Here is a 19,053-nt window from a genome sequence, read left to right as displayed (position 1 = left end):
CACACTCTATCATCCCAATCTCTAATATCCTCTGAGGTATCCTATGTATTTACTTGTTCTGGGTATTACATATAAATGGACCAATAGAATATGTGAGTGTTGTCTGTCTTCTTTCATTTCACATGTTTAGTTTTCAAGGTTCATGCACAATAGTGTTCCTTGGCTGAACAGCATTCTACTACACAAGACATAGTCTGTTTATTGGTGAGTATGTGGGTTGTCTGTGCACTTACTTCACTTTCTAACCAGTAAAGTACACTTTCTCTGCATCCTCAACAATACTTGGTGTTTTCTGCTTTCTTAATATAACAACCATTTTAGTGGGTGTGAAATGATTATCTCATTATGGTTTTATTTTCCTAATGGCTAATGATGTTGAACATTTTTTCATACGTTTACTGGTCATATGCTTATCTTCTTTAGAGAACTACCTATTTAAAAAATCAAGTTATTTGTCCCTGTGGATAACTGTAATATAAGTCTTTATATATTCTGGATACTAGACCTTTATCAGATAATGATCTGTAATATTTTCTCCCATTCTGTAGTTTTTTTCACTTTCTTGATATTGCCTTTTCATGTAAAAAATTTCACATTTTGGTGAAGTCCATTTCTTCTTTGTGGCCTTTGCTTTTGGAATTAAATCTAAGAATCCATTGGCAATCAAAAAGTCATGAAGACTTACTCTATGTTTTTTTTTTAATATATTTTTTTTTTAGTTGTAGTTGGACACATACCTTTATTTTACTTATTATTATTATTTTTTTATGTGGTGCTGAGGATCGAATCCAGGGCCTAGCATGTGCTAGGCGAGTGCTCTATCGCTGAGCCACAACCCCAGCTTCTTACTCTATGTTTTCTTCAACAAGTTTTTGTCTCTTAAGTTTAGGTAACTAACCAATTTTGAGTTAATTTTCATATATAATGAGAGGTAGAGATAAAAATTTTATTCTTTTTGGTGGCACACGCCTGTAATCCCAGTGGCCTGGGAGGCTGAGGCAGGAGGATCATGAATTCCGAGCCAGCCTCAGAAACTGGGAGGCGCTTAGCAAATCAGTAAGATCCTGTCTTCTAAATAAAAAATATCAAATAGGGTTGGGGATGTGGCTCAGTGGTGAGTGCCCCTGAGTTTCCCAGTACCCCCCAGCAAAAAAACTTTATTCTTTTGCATGTGGCTATCCAGTTGTCCCAGCACATATGGCTAAATAAATATGGCTAAAGTGTTATTTTGAAAAAAAAATTAGAGATGATAAAAAAAGAATTAGCCAGGCCATTCTTGGTTTGAAGTAGCACATGTTTTGAAACTTAAGACTCTAGAAAAGAGGATTTGGAGGGGAAAAGGAAACTGATGGAAGATCTGCTAAAATATTCAGTGGTGTGGTTACTGCTGTAAGCTATGGCTAAAAGGAAGCTCTGGATGATCCTTTACGCGTTCTCTGTTTGATCAACAGATGGCGATCTAACCAAAAGAAATCATTTTTGATGAGTCAGTTAATCTTATGACACTAACAACTAAAATAATTCAAGTGGCACACTAAAATTAGAGGATGAAAAAACCTTTGAGCAAGGGGTTGTTATTCAGTGAAGGATATATAACTTAAGCAAATAGCCCAATTGAGGGGCTGGAGGTATAGCTGAGAGATAGAGCATATGCTGAGCATATACAAGGCCCTGGGTTCAATCCCCCAGCAACAACAAAAATCTCTATCTCCTGTTTATTGTCACAGGACAGTTTACCATAGACCTGTCGTACCATAATAGGTCTAGGTAAGACAGGGAATCTAAACCTAATATGAATGGCATATTAACTACATTTTCTTATTTTATTTTACTTTCCAGCCCTTTCTACTTTTTTATTTTGAGACAGGATCTCACTTAGCTGTTTAGGGCCTCACTAAATTGCTGAGGCTGGTGTTGAATTTGCTAATTCTCCTGACATGGCCTACCAAAGCTGCTAGGATTACAGGAGTGGGCCACCACACCTAGCTTTTTTGCTATTCTTATTTCTCTGTTATCTGGGTCTTACTGACCTGGACAGACTGCTCTTCCCAGAGTTAGACATTTCCTACAGAGAAAAAACAACCTTGCCTAGAGCACATATCTGATATATAAACTGACCCCTAATCCATAACCCCAGACTCCTTTTATCAGGTTCCTGCAGTCTGGGACACTAACTGCTACTCTAAATCATCCGAGGGCCTGGCACAGGAAAGCTAGGGAACATACCTATAGTGATATGAAATGACTGAAAGAAAGGCCGCGACAGTTATGTGCTGAATAATAACATATACCGCTGGGGCACAATGAAGCTCAAATTACTAATATTGCTCTGGTTGCCAACAGCATAGTCCCATTTTCCTGTAGTTAACCAATCTATTCTCTTCTCATAAGAATGGACAGCTCAGCTCAGCAGTTGAACTAGAAAGTGTATTTCAGTGGGAAGAGTGTGGGTTAAAATTAATGATAAATTTGACTACTGTAGTAATCATTTCATTATTCATACTATGAAACCTGTCAGAAAATGGAGTTGCTTGTATCAGTTGTAACAAATAAATAAAACTGGATAATTATCACAAAACACTGCCAGAACCACAATCATGCACAAAGGCCATTGCAACTGTTACATAAGGAAACTGTTCAACTTTAGTCTGGCACTGCCCTTATTATGCATCCCTGTGGCCAAGGATTACTGTTTCAAAATATCTGATGTAATCTTATGCATTTTTTCCTTTAAAAACTTTCCCTTGGGCTGGGGATATGGCTCAAGCGGTAGCGCGCTCGCCTGGCATGCGTGCGGCCCGGGTTCGATCCTCAGCACCATATACCAACAAAGATGTTGTGTCTGCCGAGAACTAAAAAATAAATATTAAAAATTCTCTCTCTCTCCCCCTCTTTCTCTCTCTCTCCTCTCTCACTCTTAAAAAAAAAAAAACAAAAAAAACAAAACAAAAAAAAACTTTCCCTTGCCTCAACCTCTTTGAATACACTTATAGTTCAACTATGGCATGCACATTCCCAAAGCAATGAACTACTGTTCTCAAATAGATATCATTAATCTTCAGGGAATCTCTGTTATTGAGGTTGACAATATACACAAATCTTGTTGTTCATTTAAAATATGGAAAATAAAAATAAATGAAAAATTAATAATAAATGGAAGAAAGGTGAGATTGTTACTGCAGGGAAGGGAGAAAGTCAAGGTGTGTTTCAAAAGCTCAAGAGATGTTTCGGGTGCAAGAGATGCTAAATTCATGAGAGTAATATTTTCTCTTGGTTTTGACTCAGATGCTCCTTAGAGTAAAGGTCTCTTATAAAAGCTCTTCTCTGCAGAAAGCTCAAAGGAAGATGTGGACAACAGCCAACCTAACAAAAACACTTCTAAGAGTGTCATATTCTTTAAAATAGCAGAAGAGATAGGAGTATTTTCTATAAGCATATGGAACAATAAAAATGAGGCTTTGTCTTTTGTTTTGTTTTTTTGGTACCAGGGATTGAACCCAGGGGCACTTAAAAATTGAGACATATCCCCAGCCCCCTTTTTTTTTTATATTTTATTAGAGACATTGAGCTCTAATTGAGCTGCTGAGGCTGGATTTGAACTTACAATCCTCTTGCCTCAGCCTTCCCAAGTTGCTGAGATTACAGGCATGCACCATCATGCCTGGCTAGGCTTTGTCTTTTGATGCTGTTTTACAGAATGCATCTATTAGTAAGGACTCATGTTGGGAAGGACCTGTAAGACTATTAGAAAAACACTGTAAGTGTAAACAATGTAAATGAACGTTGTATAGCCATTAATTGTGATGATAAAGGTTTTAAAAACATACCAAAATGTGATGGTAGAAAGTTATCAACTACCCTGTCCCATTTGTCATAATATGAGTAAAAATTAGCTATCTGCTTTTGTTATTATGGGTGGCGGAACAATCGGGTCACTTGGCTTACTGACAAGAACTAGATATAACTTGATGTTTCTTTTTTTCAAAAGAGAGAGAGAGAGAGAGAGAGAGAGAGAGAGAGAGAGAGAGAATTTTAAAAATTATTTTATTTTTTAGTTTTCGGTGGACACAACATCTTTATTTGTATGTGGTGCTGAGGATCGATCCTGGGCCGCACACACGCCAAGTGAGTGCGCTACCGCTTGAGCCACATCTCCAGCCCCAACTTGATGTTTCTGACATTTCAAATTTCAAGGTGTATGATCATGGAAAGTGCTATGGTACATTTAAATCAATCTATCCATGTGTGATTATCATTCATATGACTCACGCCTAGGGGACTCCTAACAGCAACAACATGTCTGGTATTGCCTTATTCAAAGTAAGAAAGATTTAGTGGAATTAGGAACTGGGCTAGCAATAATTGGCTAGGTAGATTTGGGAGTTTTTGGTTTCTTTTTAGAAATGGTTATCATTATGTTGCCAAGCTGGTCTTGATCTCCTCGTCTCAAATAATCCTCTTGCTTCAGCCTCCCCAGTAGCTAGGACTACAGCTACTACACTCACTTTGGATATATTTTCTTCTTCTTCCTTTTTTTTTTTGGGGGGGGGGCGGGTACTGGGGGATTGAACCTAAGGGCACTCTGTTACTGAGCTACATCCCTATTTTGTATTTTATGTAGAGATAGGGTTCTCAATGAGTTCTTAGTACCTCACTTTTGCTGAGGCTGCCTTTGAATTTGTGATCCTCCTATCTTAGTCTCCAGAGCCACTGAGATTACAGGCGTGTGACACCATGCCCGGCTCAGATAAAATTTTTTTTTTAAATTTTTTTAGTTGTTGTTGATGGATCTTTATTTTCATTTATTTATATGCGGTGCTGAGAATTGAACCCAGTGCCTCACACATGATAGGCAAGTGCTCTACTACTGAGCTATATTCCCAGCCCTTAGATTTTCTTTTAATAAGGAAAATCACCCAGATGAAAAAGATCTTCTAACATAAACAAGGTGCCTTAAATCCATCTGATTCCAAGAGTAAGGACAATAGTGGCAAGCAGAGTGCTAACAAAATGTGCCTTACAATTAAAACATACACTAAGATACCATGCCCAAACCACCCTGGCAATAGGAGGAAGAGCAACTAACATTGATGAGTAAAAGATTCCCCTTCAACTATGGCATGCTTAGTTCCATTAAAAAGAAGGCAGATTTATGGCTGGGTATAATGGCACACACCTGCAATCCCAGTGATTGAAGTAGGAGGATTGCAAGTTTGAGGCTAGTCTGAGCAACGTAACAAGACACTGTTTCAAGATGAAAAATAAAAAGGGTTGGGGATATAGCTTAGCATTACAGCATTACGGTGCCCCTGGGCTCAATCCCCAGTACCACAAAGAGGAAAAAAAAAAAAAAAAGGCAGATTTGCTGCAAGGTATTGAGCAGGTCTCTAGATATGTTCACTAAACATACTGAAGTCAAAGCTAGATGTTCATCTGCCTATAATGTTAAGTATATAACCTGAAGGTGCCTAATGAACCCTAAGAATTTGTGATTTTTGTAACTCGGAAAGAACTTTTTCAAGTTGGGTCCAGTGAAGAATGCCTGAAATCCCAGCTACTCTGGAGGCTGAGGCAGAGGGATTAGAAGCTGAAGAGCAGCCTTGGCAACTTACCAAAACTCTATAAAATTATAAAGGTCTTGGGGATGTAGCTTAGTGATAGGGTGCCCCTAGGTTCAAACCCTGCTACCAAAAAAACCTTTTCAATAGGAACCATACCTGTGATGTCAGCTTCCCAGCAATCTGCATTCTCTCAATTTCTGCAGAAGATTTGATTAGCCGGAGGCGCTGTACCAGATGCTGAACTCCCCGAACCTTGTTCTTGCTCCTGGCTTTGGCCTCAGTCACACTCTGCATGTAGTCAGAGTGAAGCTGTGCATGAGAAGGCTTCATCCAGTCATACCAAATGATGTTCGACTCAGCTTAGAATGAGAAAAAAAAGAAATTCAAAAAATAAAATTAATAGGCCAGGCATGGTGGCACATGCCTGTAATCCCAGCAGCTTGGAAGGCTGAGGCAGGAGGATCATAAGTTCAAAGTCAGCCTCAACAAAAAGCAAGGTGCTGGGCTGGGGATGTGGCTCAAGCGGTAGCGCGCTCGCCTGGCATGCGTGCGGCCCGGGTTCGATTCTCAGCACCACATACAAAGATGTTGTGTCCACCAAAAACTAAAAATATTAAAAAAATTCTCTCTCTCTCTCTCTTTAAAAAAAAAAAAAAAAAAAAGCAAGGTGCTAAGCAACTCAGTGAGATCCTGTCTCTAAATAAAATGCAAAAAAAAGGGCTGGGGATGTGGCTCAGAGGTTGAGTGCCCAAGTTCAATACCTGGTACCAAAAACTAAAATTAAATAAAATAATATTAATAAGAGCTGGGGGATGGGGAGAGGTCAGAGAAGGAGCACATGCTTAGCACTTATGAGGCCTGAACCAAACAAAAAATAAAAAAGAAGAAATGCCATAAAAATGATAAATGGGGGCTGAGGTTGTGGGTCAGTGGTAGAGCACTTGCCTAGAATGTGTGAGGCACTGTGTTTGATTCTGAGCACCGCATATAAATAAAGACCATTGACAACTAAAAAAACATTAAAAAAGATATCTTTAAAAAAAATGATAGATGGGGAGTTGGGCCTGGGGCTCAGTGATAGAGTACTTGTCTAGCGTGTGTAAGGCACTGGGTTTGATCCTTAGCACCACATAAAATAAATAAAATAAAGGCATTCTGTCCATTTACAACTACAAAAAAAATTAAATACAGCTTTATCTTTATTACTAGTTGTTAAAGAACAATTATAACCATTGTTCTCTACCACCATTATTGATCCAGAGTACTGCTGAGTAACTGTACACAAAATAGATCAGAAGAAAGTGCTCAGATCATGATTGTATGTAAAAGCATCTCATCCCCTCACAAAATAATCTCAGTTCCACTGGAACAAGTTCTTCTCTCATTTTGGAGCAATTATTCCTTGTTATAACACTCTAGTTCAAAGGTGGGCATGATGGTGAATGCTTGTAATCCCAATGGCTTGGGAGGCTGAGACAGAAGAACCATGAGTTCAAAGCCAGCCTCAGCAAAAGTGGAATGCCAAGCAACTCATTGAGAACCCATCTCTAAATAAAATACAAAATAGGGCTGGGCTGTGGTTCAGTGGTCGAGTGCCCCTGAGTTCAATCGAAGGAAGGGAGGGAGGGAGGGAAGGAGGAAGGAAAGGAGGGAAAGAAAGGAAGGAAGGAAGAAAGGAAGGAAGGGAAAGAAAGAAAGAAAGAAAGAACTCTACTTCATAATATGTGTATCTCTCCTTTTCAACTTCTACCTATTCTTTTTGTAAATAATACTTTTAACTTCTTTGTGGGTACTGGGGATTGAACCTAGGGGCACTTTTCCACTGAGCTACATTCCTAGCCCATTTTTATTTTGAGACAGGGTCTTGCTAAATTGCTGAGGCTGGCCTTGAACTTGTGATTCTCCTGCCTCAGTCTCCTGAATTGCTGGAATTACAGGCATCACCAACATACCTGGCTAACAACTCTTTTAACTTTAGAGACCTATGGAAATAGTCTATATATACCTAAGATACATGATATGAAGGCTCATTATGAAAATGATTTGTACTTAACACCATATATATTTTATTTATTTATTTTTTCTGAGAATGGACTATGAATGGTATTCCTAACTATGTAAGTCTGAAGGGTCATATGTTTTATATGATGTTAAAGTACCTTGGGATAGAAGAGAGAAAGTGTACAGAAAACTTTGATTAGATATGCATTAGTGATACTACATCTTAATCATTTTAAAATAAAAATGGTTTTACACGTAGATTGTGGGAAATACCTTACTCATGATAGAAGGAAATTCATTGTGACTTGGATCGAACCCGGGCCGCACGCATGCCAGGCGAGCACGCTACCACTTGAGCCATATCCCCAGCCCTCATTGTGACTTTTAAAAAACAATCTATATCTATATGAAATCATAGCTCAACTTTTTTCAGGTTTTAAAACTTTTATATAAATATATGATTTCAGTGCCAGGAGTAGTGGTGTATGCCTGTTAACCCAGTTACCCAGGAGTCTGAGGCAGGAGGATCACAAGTTCAAGGCCAGCTTGGGCAACTTGGCAAGAGCCTATCTCAAAATAAAATTTAATAAAGAACTAGGGATATAGCTCAGTGGGAGAGCACTTCCATGAGGCCCTGGGTTCAATCCCTAGAACTACAGAAATGATTGTCAAAAACATTTCTGGAATTCTGTTTTAGAAAGTGACTTCAGAAATGATTTACAAGCAATGCCAGAAAATCAGATGCTTAATATATATAGGAAATATAAAGTCATTTCATGCCTTCGAAATCAGAATCTTCATTTAAACAAGATTCTCAGGAGATTCATATACACAATTTGAGGCCAGCCTGGGCAACTCAAAACCCCATCTCAAAATAAAATACACTTTAAAAGAGTTGGGGATGTAGCTCAGAATTAGAATGCTTCTAGATTCAATATCCCTTATTGAAAAAAATTCTACCAGAATGTAGAGAAACACAACTGTGCATATGAATCTCCTGAGAATCTTGTTAATATGAACATTCTGATTCAGAAGGCATGATGTCAGAACCTGAGACTTTACATTTCCAATATATACTATGCGTTTATAATTCTAATATTAGAGATGATTCTGATACAGGTGTTCAATGGTTAATTGGCTGGTCAGTGTTCTTTTTTTGGTGGGGGTTACTGGGGATCTAACTCAGGATCTTAAGATGTGAGGCAAAGTGTGCTGTCACGGAGCTATAGCCCTAGTTCCTGATAAATGTTCTTGAAAAGAGGTTCATGTTCACACTTCATTTTAATTAAAAAAAAAAAATTGAGGTGGGGGTTACTAGGGATTGAAACCAGAGGCACTCTACCACTGAACGATATCGCCAACCATTTTATTATTATTATTTTTTTTATTTTTGAGAAAGAGTCTCACCAAGTTGTTGAGGCTGGCCTCCTGAGTTGCTGGGATTACAGATGTGTAAGGATGCACCCAACCTACCTCTTCACTTTAAAAAAAAATTCTCTCTCTGGGTTTCAAAATAGGATGATTAACAGCATTTTTTTTTTTTTGGAGTTGTACACAATAACTTTATTTATTTATTTATTTTTATATGGTGCTGAGGATCAAACCCAGGGCCATGCATGTGCAAGGCGAGCGCTCTACCGCCGAGCCACAACCCCAGCCCCAATTAACAGCCTTTGTTAAAGAATGACCTAGTCAAGATTTAACAAATGGATGAAGTCTTTAAAGTAGCTCAGTTTTCTGGAGAACACTTATGTCTCCTTCACAGCACTAAGAGGAAATGCTGCTATGGTAATTATTTTAGAAAAGTTAAAACTCTGTAGGCAAGGAAGGGTCTTAATCCCAACCTGGCCTGTAACTTGACTTCTGCTCCCATTTGTTACCTTTCAGCTTTGGTACTAGATGTTGAAATTCTTCTAGTGTATAGGCTTCATCGACTCCAGTTAGAGCTATTGCTCCATCTGTGCCAGACCGAGGACCATCCCAAAGTTCTCGACTGGGGTCTCTCCGAGGCACAAAAAGCATGGCTTTATGTGATGGTAACTCCTTGTCAGACAGGCTCTGAAGGACCAGAATGCTATCAGGCTCTTGGAATCCACACAGGTACAGGAAATTGTTGTCTTGGTGGAAAGTGTAGGGAATGTCATTGCTCATGTAGTACGTAGGATTGGAGAGCACAACCACCGTCTGGTCTGTCCCACTTTGCTCCTGTGCTTCCGTGTAGATCAGAGACATCAGTTTGTGTCTACGAAGTGCATATTCCACCTGAGATAGTCCTGGTGTCACCTCCCCTAGAAATGACAAATGCAAGTGATACTTTGCATGTCTACAGTGCCAAAGTATTAAGGCAGTTTAATATTAGGTGAAGATACCCAAGTTCATTTCTTCTATTTGTGCTACATCCCCTCACAGCACACAGGGTATTAAGACGATAAGCCAGGTTGGGTTGGGATTGTGGTTCAGATGTAGATTGCACAATTAATTTTTTAACTTATCTATTTTTAAAGTTGATAGAATTATATATATTTTCTGTGTATACATATTTTAAATCATATGTACATTATGGAATGAAAAAAATCTAGTGAATTAACATACATATTACCTCACATAGTTATCAGTTTTTGAGGTAGAAACACTTTATATCCATTCTCAGCATTTTTCAACAACACAATATATTGTTAAACATAGTCACCATATTGTTAATTTTAGAACATTTCATCAATCCAAAAAGAAACCTCATGTCCAAGAGCAGTTACTCCCCATTTTTTCCCAAAGCCTTCCACTAATTGGCAACCGCTAATTTATTTTTGTATTGGGATTTGCCTTTTTGCAGAGATTTCATTTATAGGTCACTGCACAATATATGATCTTTGATGACTCAGCCAACTTTATTCTAATAATTTCTCCAGTTATTCTACAACTAATTCCTTCTTTTCTCTTAAAGAAGTCCAATCTATTCTTCCCTTGTTTACAATGTGTTACCTTTCTGAAATTTTATCCCTCCATACTAATTCCCTCTAAGATCTTGGCTTAAAACATTTGTAAGCTTGTTTTTAGATTGTTCTCATTAAAATGCTTTCTTGATCAACCCAGATCATGTTGATTTAACCCTTTGAGTTATTTTTTTAAAAAGGTAACTATTTTAAATTTATATAATATACACATTTATATATATAAATTTATAATTTATATACTTATATACAAATTATATATATAAACATCTCTAGACATGTATCCTATAATTAAGTAAAAATGTAATCATATCTTATCCTTTGAGGTATTTTAAAAGGCAATTATTTCTCTCTATATATGTATCTATATATATTTCCCATAGTTATGCATAAATATAATCACATCTTACTGAAATCTTTCATTAAATATCTTTCTCCTTTCCTTCATTGGCTCCTTCTTCCCTATACTACATCAGCACCCCACCCATATCTGTAAACTAATATGTATCCTTCCTTACTTTTCTCAATACTCACATAATTATGAATACACAATGTTTTTTTAATCACTATTGTTTGACAAAAATGCAATATTGTACACTCTTTTCTGTATCTTGCTTTTCTAATATAACACCATATCAATGGAAATCCTTCCCTCTGAGTCATCTGGTATAGCTTCAATCCATCTGATCTGCTTGATGTCTCCAAAACATTTTAGAATAGCACAACTTTTAGAGCAAGCTCTATACTGGTAGGAATTCATATTGTTCTTAGTTTTCTGCTGCTATAATAAACTTCTTTGTAATTATATCTTGGTAATTTCATGACTTATGTTCCTATGGGATAGTCCCAGCAGAGAAATTGCTGGATCAAAGACCTTTGAATTTTCTTAGAAATCCAGTTTAGCACATGCAACTCAGTTGTTTATGATTACTTTGGAACTGTCCAGTTCTTTTACCTATGTAAAACAGCAAATGTGATCAAATTCTGTAGTATACGTTTAATAAAAATAATTTTAATTTTCTAGACTGTATAAAAGAAAAAAGTTTACATAGTTATTATTGAAGTTGACAAGAAACAGAAGAGATAACTGAGGGCCTTACAGGCCAGTCTGAACTAGGCAAATACAGAGGGCTGGAAAGGAACTCATATCAAAAAAATTTTTTAAGACCGAGCTGGCTAGGAGTTCTCTAGGACTTTCAGGTAGAATACTGAACTTTGTACTAGAGCTGAAGAATATCTTAAGTCTCTGATAACTATTCATGTTAAGCCTGCTACTATTACCCAACATTGAAAATTTCCTACTTTACTCAAGCAGTGAGTACTTTTTTATAAAAGCAGAGTCTGACTATAACTGTGGATTATTTGACCTTTTCTTTTTTGCTATTTCACTTTCTTCTTTTCCTAAAATTTGCTTTAAGAAAAAAAAAATCAATTCATTTTGTGTCTAAAAAAAATTCAGTGGTAGAGCATGTGCTTTTAGCATGTGTACGGCCCTGGGTTCATCCCCCAACAAAAGAATTCTGATCAGAAAGAAATTAATAATTTTAATAATTTCATTAAATTATTATCTCATTTTCATTAACAACAGAGTATACATTAACAGATATCAAGAAGTAATTTCTGAAAAATAAATAATTATTTTGAAACCAAAGTAGGATTGGAAAACAATCTTTCACACCATTTAAAGCATTCCTTTAGGGTTGGGGATGTGGCTCAAGTGGTAGCGCGCTCGCCTGGCATGCGTGCGGGCCCTGGTTCGATCCTCAGCACCACATACAAACAAAGATGTTGTGTCCGCCAATAACTAAAAAATAAATATAAAAAATTCTCTCTCTCTCTCTCTCTTTAAAATAAAATAAAATAAAATAAAGCATTCCTTTATTTGTCAAATCCAATTTCACACAAACGACTACATGAGAAATGTTGAAACCGCTGGCTATACTTTCCCAAGTCTACAAATTATCAACACCAGAGAGTGATCATTAACTAAATGTTTCCCAAGTTTCAAAATCTCCAAGTAATAAAGAACTCTGTGGCAACAGAAAAATTACCCAGGATAAAGATATCTTTTCTTTTCATTTGAAGGAGGTGGGGGGGAAAGGTGTGATAAAGCAATGAACTTTAAGCCCTAGAAGTCAACTTGACAGTTGCAGTGGCCTTTGATCACAGAACTAAGTATTATAGTCAATCTGACCTGAATTTCTTCTGATAAAGCTGTTTCTGAATAGACACTCTGGCACTCTGTCAAATTGTAAAGTATTAAGAAACAAAGTCATTATTTTGTCATGTGAAATCAATTATGGATGGGCAGGCTTTTCTAACAAGTTTATTTAACCAGTCAAAAGCCTGAATGTCATAAAACTGGACTTTTCAAGTAGCAAAGTCTCATAAGCAGTTCCAAGACTCTGCAGCCAAGAAGTAAAATTCTTCCAAGACATTCAGGACTTGGGGACTCTCAAGAGAGCAAGAAGAATGATTTTCATATTTTCTTGGCCAAACAGAAAACCCAGAGAGGAAAGTGAAATAAAGACTAAAAATGGATAGAAAGATGCAAGTTTCTACTACAATCTAGGTATGTATTTTAATTATTTCCTGAAACTAACTAGATTAGGAATTAATATGGTCTAATTCTAAAAAGAATTCTACTTAATACCAAGTAGTTACTACTGTAAACAAGTAGTTCATGAACTGATTTTACTACTATACAGTAGGAGAATGAGGAGAATGAAAAAGCTCGTGATTCCTTTATAAGGTAAAACAGATCTCTCTGAAAAAAATGAAATGACCAGATGATTTTTATTTAAAAATAAGTTGTACATGAACAGGATTCTTTTATTTTATTTATTTGTATGTGGTTCTGAGGCTTGAACCCAGTGCCTCACGGGTGCCAGGCAAGTGCTCCACTGCTGAGCTACATCCCTAGCCTTGAAATGAGCCAACTATAATATTTGAATTAGATTTTATTTGCATATGTTGAACAAAATAAGCCACATGAGGCACAACTGTATATTCACTTATAGGACATTAAGAACATACAAGGGCTGGGGATGTGGCTCATGCGGTAGCGCGCTTGCCTGGCATGCGTGCGGCCCGGGTTCGATCCTCAGCACCACATACCAACAAAGATGTTGTGTCCGCCGAGAACTAAAAAATAAATATTAAAAAAAAAATTCTCTCTCTCTCTTCTCTCTCACTCTCTCTTAAAAAAAAAAAAAAAGAACATACAAAATAGCTGGGTGCAATGGTGTTCATCTGTTAATCCCGGGTATTTGGGAGGCTAGGAAGGAGGATTGAAATCCAGCTTCAGCAACTTAGCGAGGCCCTGTCTCAAAATAAAAAATAAAACGAGCTGGAGATGTGGCTCAGGGTTAAGTGCCCCTGGGTTTATTCCATGGTATCAGAAAGAAAGAAAGAAAGAAAGAAAGAAAGAAAGAAAGAAAGAATAGGCAAAACAATGAAGCAATATAAACACTAGAGGAATGGTTGAAGATGGAAGTGGGATTGATTGCAGGGGGCATCAGGGAACTTTCTGGTATGATGGAAATGTTCTATATCTTAACTGAGTTTTAGGTTACACTGGTGTACACTTTTGTCAAAACTCTTTGAATTATACATTTCAGATCTGTGAAATTCACTACATGTAAACTTACCTTATTAAAAAAAGCATACCCCTTTCTAAAACTGAAATAACTTTTTACACTAAGTCTTCTCTCAGATGGATTTCTTCTTAAAATGAGAAGAGACTTAAAAAGTTCCCAGATTATCAGTACAGATGCTATGCACTATTTTGTAGTTAAAAGTGTTTACTCTGGGGTTGTGTCATTCAGTGGTAGAGTGCTTGCCTAGCATGCTTGAGGCCCTGGGTTCTATCCCCAGGGCTGAAAAAAAAGAGTATGGACTCTTTGAGTCAAGACTTTGCTAGTTAGAATCCTACCATAGCATAATACTGAGTTACTTGGGAATATCAAAGTTCTCCGTGCTCCAGTTTCTTGATCTGTAAAAAGGAGATAATAGTACCCGCTTAACAAAGTTGTCAGGAGGATTACATAAAGGCTTAGAATAGTAAGCACTATTTAAGTATTAGCTATCATTATTACCAAAAAATAATTTATATTTGAGAGACTGTCATCTTGGTAATCCCAAAGCCAGGCAGAACTTTGCAAGAGTAAAATTTTCATGGAAAACCACTATTCATCTCAACATTCCTATCTGTGTAGAAGGCCTGGAAAATCTTTGCCTTTCTCACGTAGAAGTGAGTCTCAAGTGACTATTCATGAATTTTTAAATTATCATTCAATTCTTTAGAAGGCTCTTGACTCATGCCTGGAGCTGATTCTTCTTAATCTTTGCCCCTAAATTTTTCTGAGTATTTATGAGAAACACATACAAAGGTAAAAGAGGGAAATGGGTCACTTATTAAACCAGCATTTAAACCACCTGAAAACATTATCTTTCAAGATTTTCTATTTTCTCCTGGTATTTAAAAAAAGGTAGAGAAATCCTCTATACTTCTGCTCTAGATGGCAGTGTATAGAATTTCTATACATTAGTTATCAGTATTATGGTACATTGAAATAGGTAGTCAACATGTATCAGACATACAAGTGAAAGGTATGTTTATTCATCTATAAACATATGTAAAGACATAGGTTCTTTATTCTTCATTAATTTATAACTCAAGCAATGAAGATAAGATGAAAACACATAATACAAATATATAGTATTTACAAAATTGACAATACAAATATATAGTATTTACAAAATTACAGTTACACCAGGGGTGAGAAAAAAATATTAAATTACATAAAGACAGGTAGACTTTATGGTGATTAGTAATACAAAAGTAGACCTTGAACTTAAATTTAAAAACTGCAAAACTTTTCATCAACTACTCTGCTTATCAGATGTGATCTATAAGAAGTATTTGGCGAGTATCCCATAGGCAACTGGTGTGCAGAGCAGCACACTAAGGAAGCTCTTCAAAACACATGTAGTTGGCGTGGTGGCACACGCCTATTAATTCCAGTGAGTTGGAAGGCCGAGGAAGGAGGATCACAATTTTGAGGCCAGGCTCCGCAACTTAGCAAAACTGAGTCTCATAAAAAAAGGAAAGAAAAAGAAAAGGAAAAAACACAGGTTGTAAGCCCCCCTTAGATTCTGATGCAGCAAATCTACAGTGTCCTGTAGTACATATTTCCTTTGACGAAGTTCCCTCAATGGTCTATGCAGATTTCTGCCACTTTTAATTTCTTTCATTCTTGGATATATATTTTAATATTTTATAAACAGTATCAAAATTTCACCACCACCAAAATAATGTCCTTCAACTTTTAGATATTATTAAAGCTGACCATGCTTATTAACAGCCCATTTTCTAAAAAGTGTACCCACTTTTCAAGGGAGAACTATAATTAAACTATCATTAAAAGATTGGTACTCAGCTAATTTTGAAACTTTCAAGAAAGATTATTTGGGAATTCTTATCTACAACTCACTCTGGAACCAATATTTATTTTATTTTATTTATTTATCTTTTGAGGTCCTGAGGGTCAAACCCAGACCAGAGTTCTAACTCCAGTACTCATCATTTTAATATGTAAGGATGTTTTGGTCAATGGTGGACTACATACTTATGAGGCTGGTCCCATAAGATTACATCACTTAGTGAAGTCCAGTAGTTTTAGTTTGTGTAAGCATATGCTATGATGTTTGCACAGTAATGAAACTGCCTAATGATGTGTTTCTTAAAAATTGGCCCTGATATTAAGAGACATATGACTATATTACATTTGACAAAAACGGCATCAGATCTGCCATTATATTTCATGACAGAGATAAAAAGATAAATGGAGAAAGGATTAAGTTGTTGCTGTACAGTTTAACTCTGATTACTTCCCAAAGAATCTGATCACTGCTATTATTGAGAGTAAAAAGTGTTTCTAGATATGTGATACAAGTCCCTCTGAGCAGAATCTTCTTAAAGCCAGTATTCCAAACTATTCCACATATTTAAAACTTAGTTTTGCCTCATAATATAAAAATGTTAGCTACATAGGTTTTTGAAAATAATGCTTCATTAGTCATCTTACAGATTCTTCTCATTCATTCCCTGATTAAGTTTCTGTTTCTCTGAGCTGAATGTTTGCTGCTCTGCTAATGACAACATTACACCCGTGGCAATGTCAGGGAACATAGAGTGTCTTATACAGATATATAAAAAGATTCACAGTTCATAATATGATATATCTCAAAATGACACTTGCCTCCTACATGAAACCATATATATATCTGGGAGGAAAATAAAGGGCATGATAGTGATAGGAGATTGACAGTCATTTTCAATCTCTAGATACATAGTCCTTAGCATTGTAGAAACAGTCTATAATGCTCAGACTTCTCTAAGTTCCGAAAAAATCACTATGGGAACCTGGGGGAGCCAGTGTGATTGTAGTTCCAGATAAAGCAGTAGCAACACAGCTATAGCAGAATTCCTTTACTTCTATGCCATCCTGCTGAATATTTTCCAAACCACCATTGCTTCAGGAATCTTGGGTAGGTATGGCAAAGAAAAATCTAAGGGAAATGGCTCCCAGAAATTCAGAGGAGCTAATCCAGGAATTTCACTGCTAAGAATTTAAGGAAATAATTGAGCAAAATACAAAGAGTGTATACCTATATTTACTTACACACACCACACACACATGTTCCTATATGAGTCTAGCCATTCACAAAATATACACCTGTAATCCCAGGGGAGGATGAGCCAGGAGGATTATAAATTCGAGGCCATCCTGGGCAATTTAAGTGAGACTGTCTCAAAATACAAGCCAAAAGCCAGGCCTGGTAATACATGCCTGTAATCCCAGTAACTTGGAAGGCTGAGGCAAGAAGACTGCAAATTCAAGGTCAGCCTAGGCAATTTAGCAAGACCCTGTCTCAAAATAAAAATAAAATAAAAAAGAAAACAATTAAAAAAAAAAAAAAAAAGGACTGGGGGCTGGGGATGTGGATCAGTGGTTGAGAGCTTGCCTAGCAGGCACAAGGCCCTGGGTTCAATCTCCAGCACTGAAAATAAAAAAAAAATATGCGTATCACTTATGGGATAATTGAAATAGCAATGTTTTCCAAAAGTTATAAGTACTACCATAATTATGCCAAATGTGAAACCTTTTGGAGCAAACTAAGTAATAGGTGACATTATTTTATATGCCAAACTGCCTCATTGACTTTAGTTGTTCAAGAGATTTTCAAAAATGTACCACATGCCTTTTAATTGTTCTTAAAAATTTACTTTCCATCCCATAATCATTTAAACACTTTACAACTTCATACGGAGGAAAAACAAGTGATCAACTTTGGATACTATTTTTTTCCTGCAAAATCTGTATACCTGATGGTTCCTTTAAAAATTAAAACATTGATAATTCTGTTTTAAAACTCTTATCTCCTCTATTCTTTTCCACTTTCTGGTTTAGTTGTTCTGCCTTGACTCTTAAATATTTAACAACAAAGGTGTATTCATGAGGATGAATCTTTTTTTCAACCTTTAAATTGCATCCTTACCAGAGATTTCTCGTTTCATTCTAGGTTCTTCCCCCAGCCCATTTAAATTTTGTGTATAGTTTGGAAAAGATTTAAGGACTGAAGCAGAATATCCTTGATGATAAAAAGGCATTCACATGGAAAACAAAACAAAACAAACTCCATTTACTTCTCTCTCTTCTCATTTATCCCAATGTCCAAAATCCTACATTCAGGAGTAAAATTAGGACAGGCATCTGTTTTCCCATATAGCAAAAATAATCATATTTATGTAAATGAACACATACATGTATATATTTATTTACATGAATTTAAAAAACGTGATTAGGCGGCACATGCATGTGATCCCAGTGGCTTGGGAGGCTGAGATAAGAGAATTGAGAGTTCAAAGCCAGCCTCAGCAACTGTGAGGCACTAAGCAACTCAGTGAGATCCTGTCTCTAAATAAACTACAAAATAGGGCTGGGGATGTGGCTCAGTGGTCGAGTGACCCTGAGTTCAATCCCTGGTACTAAAAATATATCAATCAATCAATCAATTAATCAATAACATGCTTAACACTCAGATAATGTATAGCAAAGCAGTCTAGACACAGAAACCAATATGTTGACAATTTGATTACCATGTTTTCAAGGCCTGGAAAATGCAGCTCACCAAATAAAATTATTTTACCACAAGAAATCAATACCCTTCAAAGCTGGTAAATCTCAATATCAATTGTACTTTTTTTTCCTTAAAAATGATTACAGGTAGGTTGATATGGTAGAGAAATACTTAAATACCAATCGGACTGCTAGTAAGCTTACCTTACAGCTTTGAAAAACTCTGATTTCTTGTGTTTCAGTGGTGAGCTGCATTTCCTGAGTCTCAGCCAATTTCCCAGCAGGAATTCCCGTCTGATGAAGAATCAGCAAAAGGAAGCCCTCACTGAGACATACTGGTATCATTCACTGAGTGGAGACAGTGAAAGAATAACGTGTTTCTAAAGGCAACTTATTTTA

The 19,053-nt window shown here is 36.6% G+C and overlaps 1 protein-coding gene across 3 annotated transcripts in view; it reads right to left on the bottom strand.

Annotated features, from left to right (window-relative positions):
* The window catches only part of XPNPEP3 (X-prolyl aminopeptidase 3), a 61,445-nt gene that overhangs the window by 28,620 nt on the left and 13,772 nt on the right, over positions 1 to 19,053 (bottom strand). For 2 of the 3 annotated variants that reach the window (XM_081310514.1, XM_081310516.1), the window contains exons 3-4: positions 9,443 to 9,850; positions 5,718 to 5,920 (exon numbers count right to left, since the gene is read on the bottom strand). In XM_081310514.1, the coding sequence (XP_081166640.1) occupies positions 5,718 to 5,920; positions 9,443 to 9,850 (611 nt within the window). Of the gene's footprint in view, positions 1 to 5,717; positions 5,921 to 9,442; positions 9,851 to 18,858; positions 19,003 to 19,053 lie in introns of all 3 variants that reach the window. The other variant, XM_081310515.1, reaches the window with a different exon arrangement.

Source organism: Spermophilus citellus (genome assembly GCF_964194105.1).
Source record: "Spermophilus citellus genome assembly, chromosome: 10".
In the NCBI taxonomy this organism is placed as follows: Eukaryota; Metazoa; Chordata; class Mammalia; order Rodentia; family Sciuridae; genus Spermophilus; species Spermophilus citellus.
Note: the sequence above shows the minus strand (reverse complement) of the source record. Positions and strands in the feature narration are given on the sequence as shown.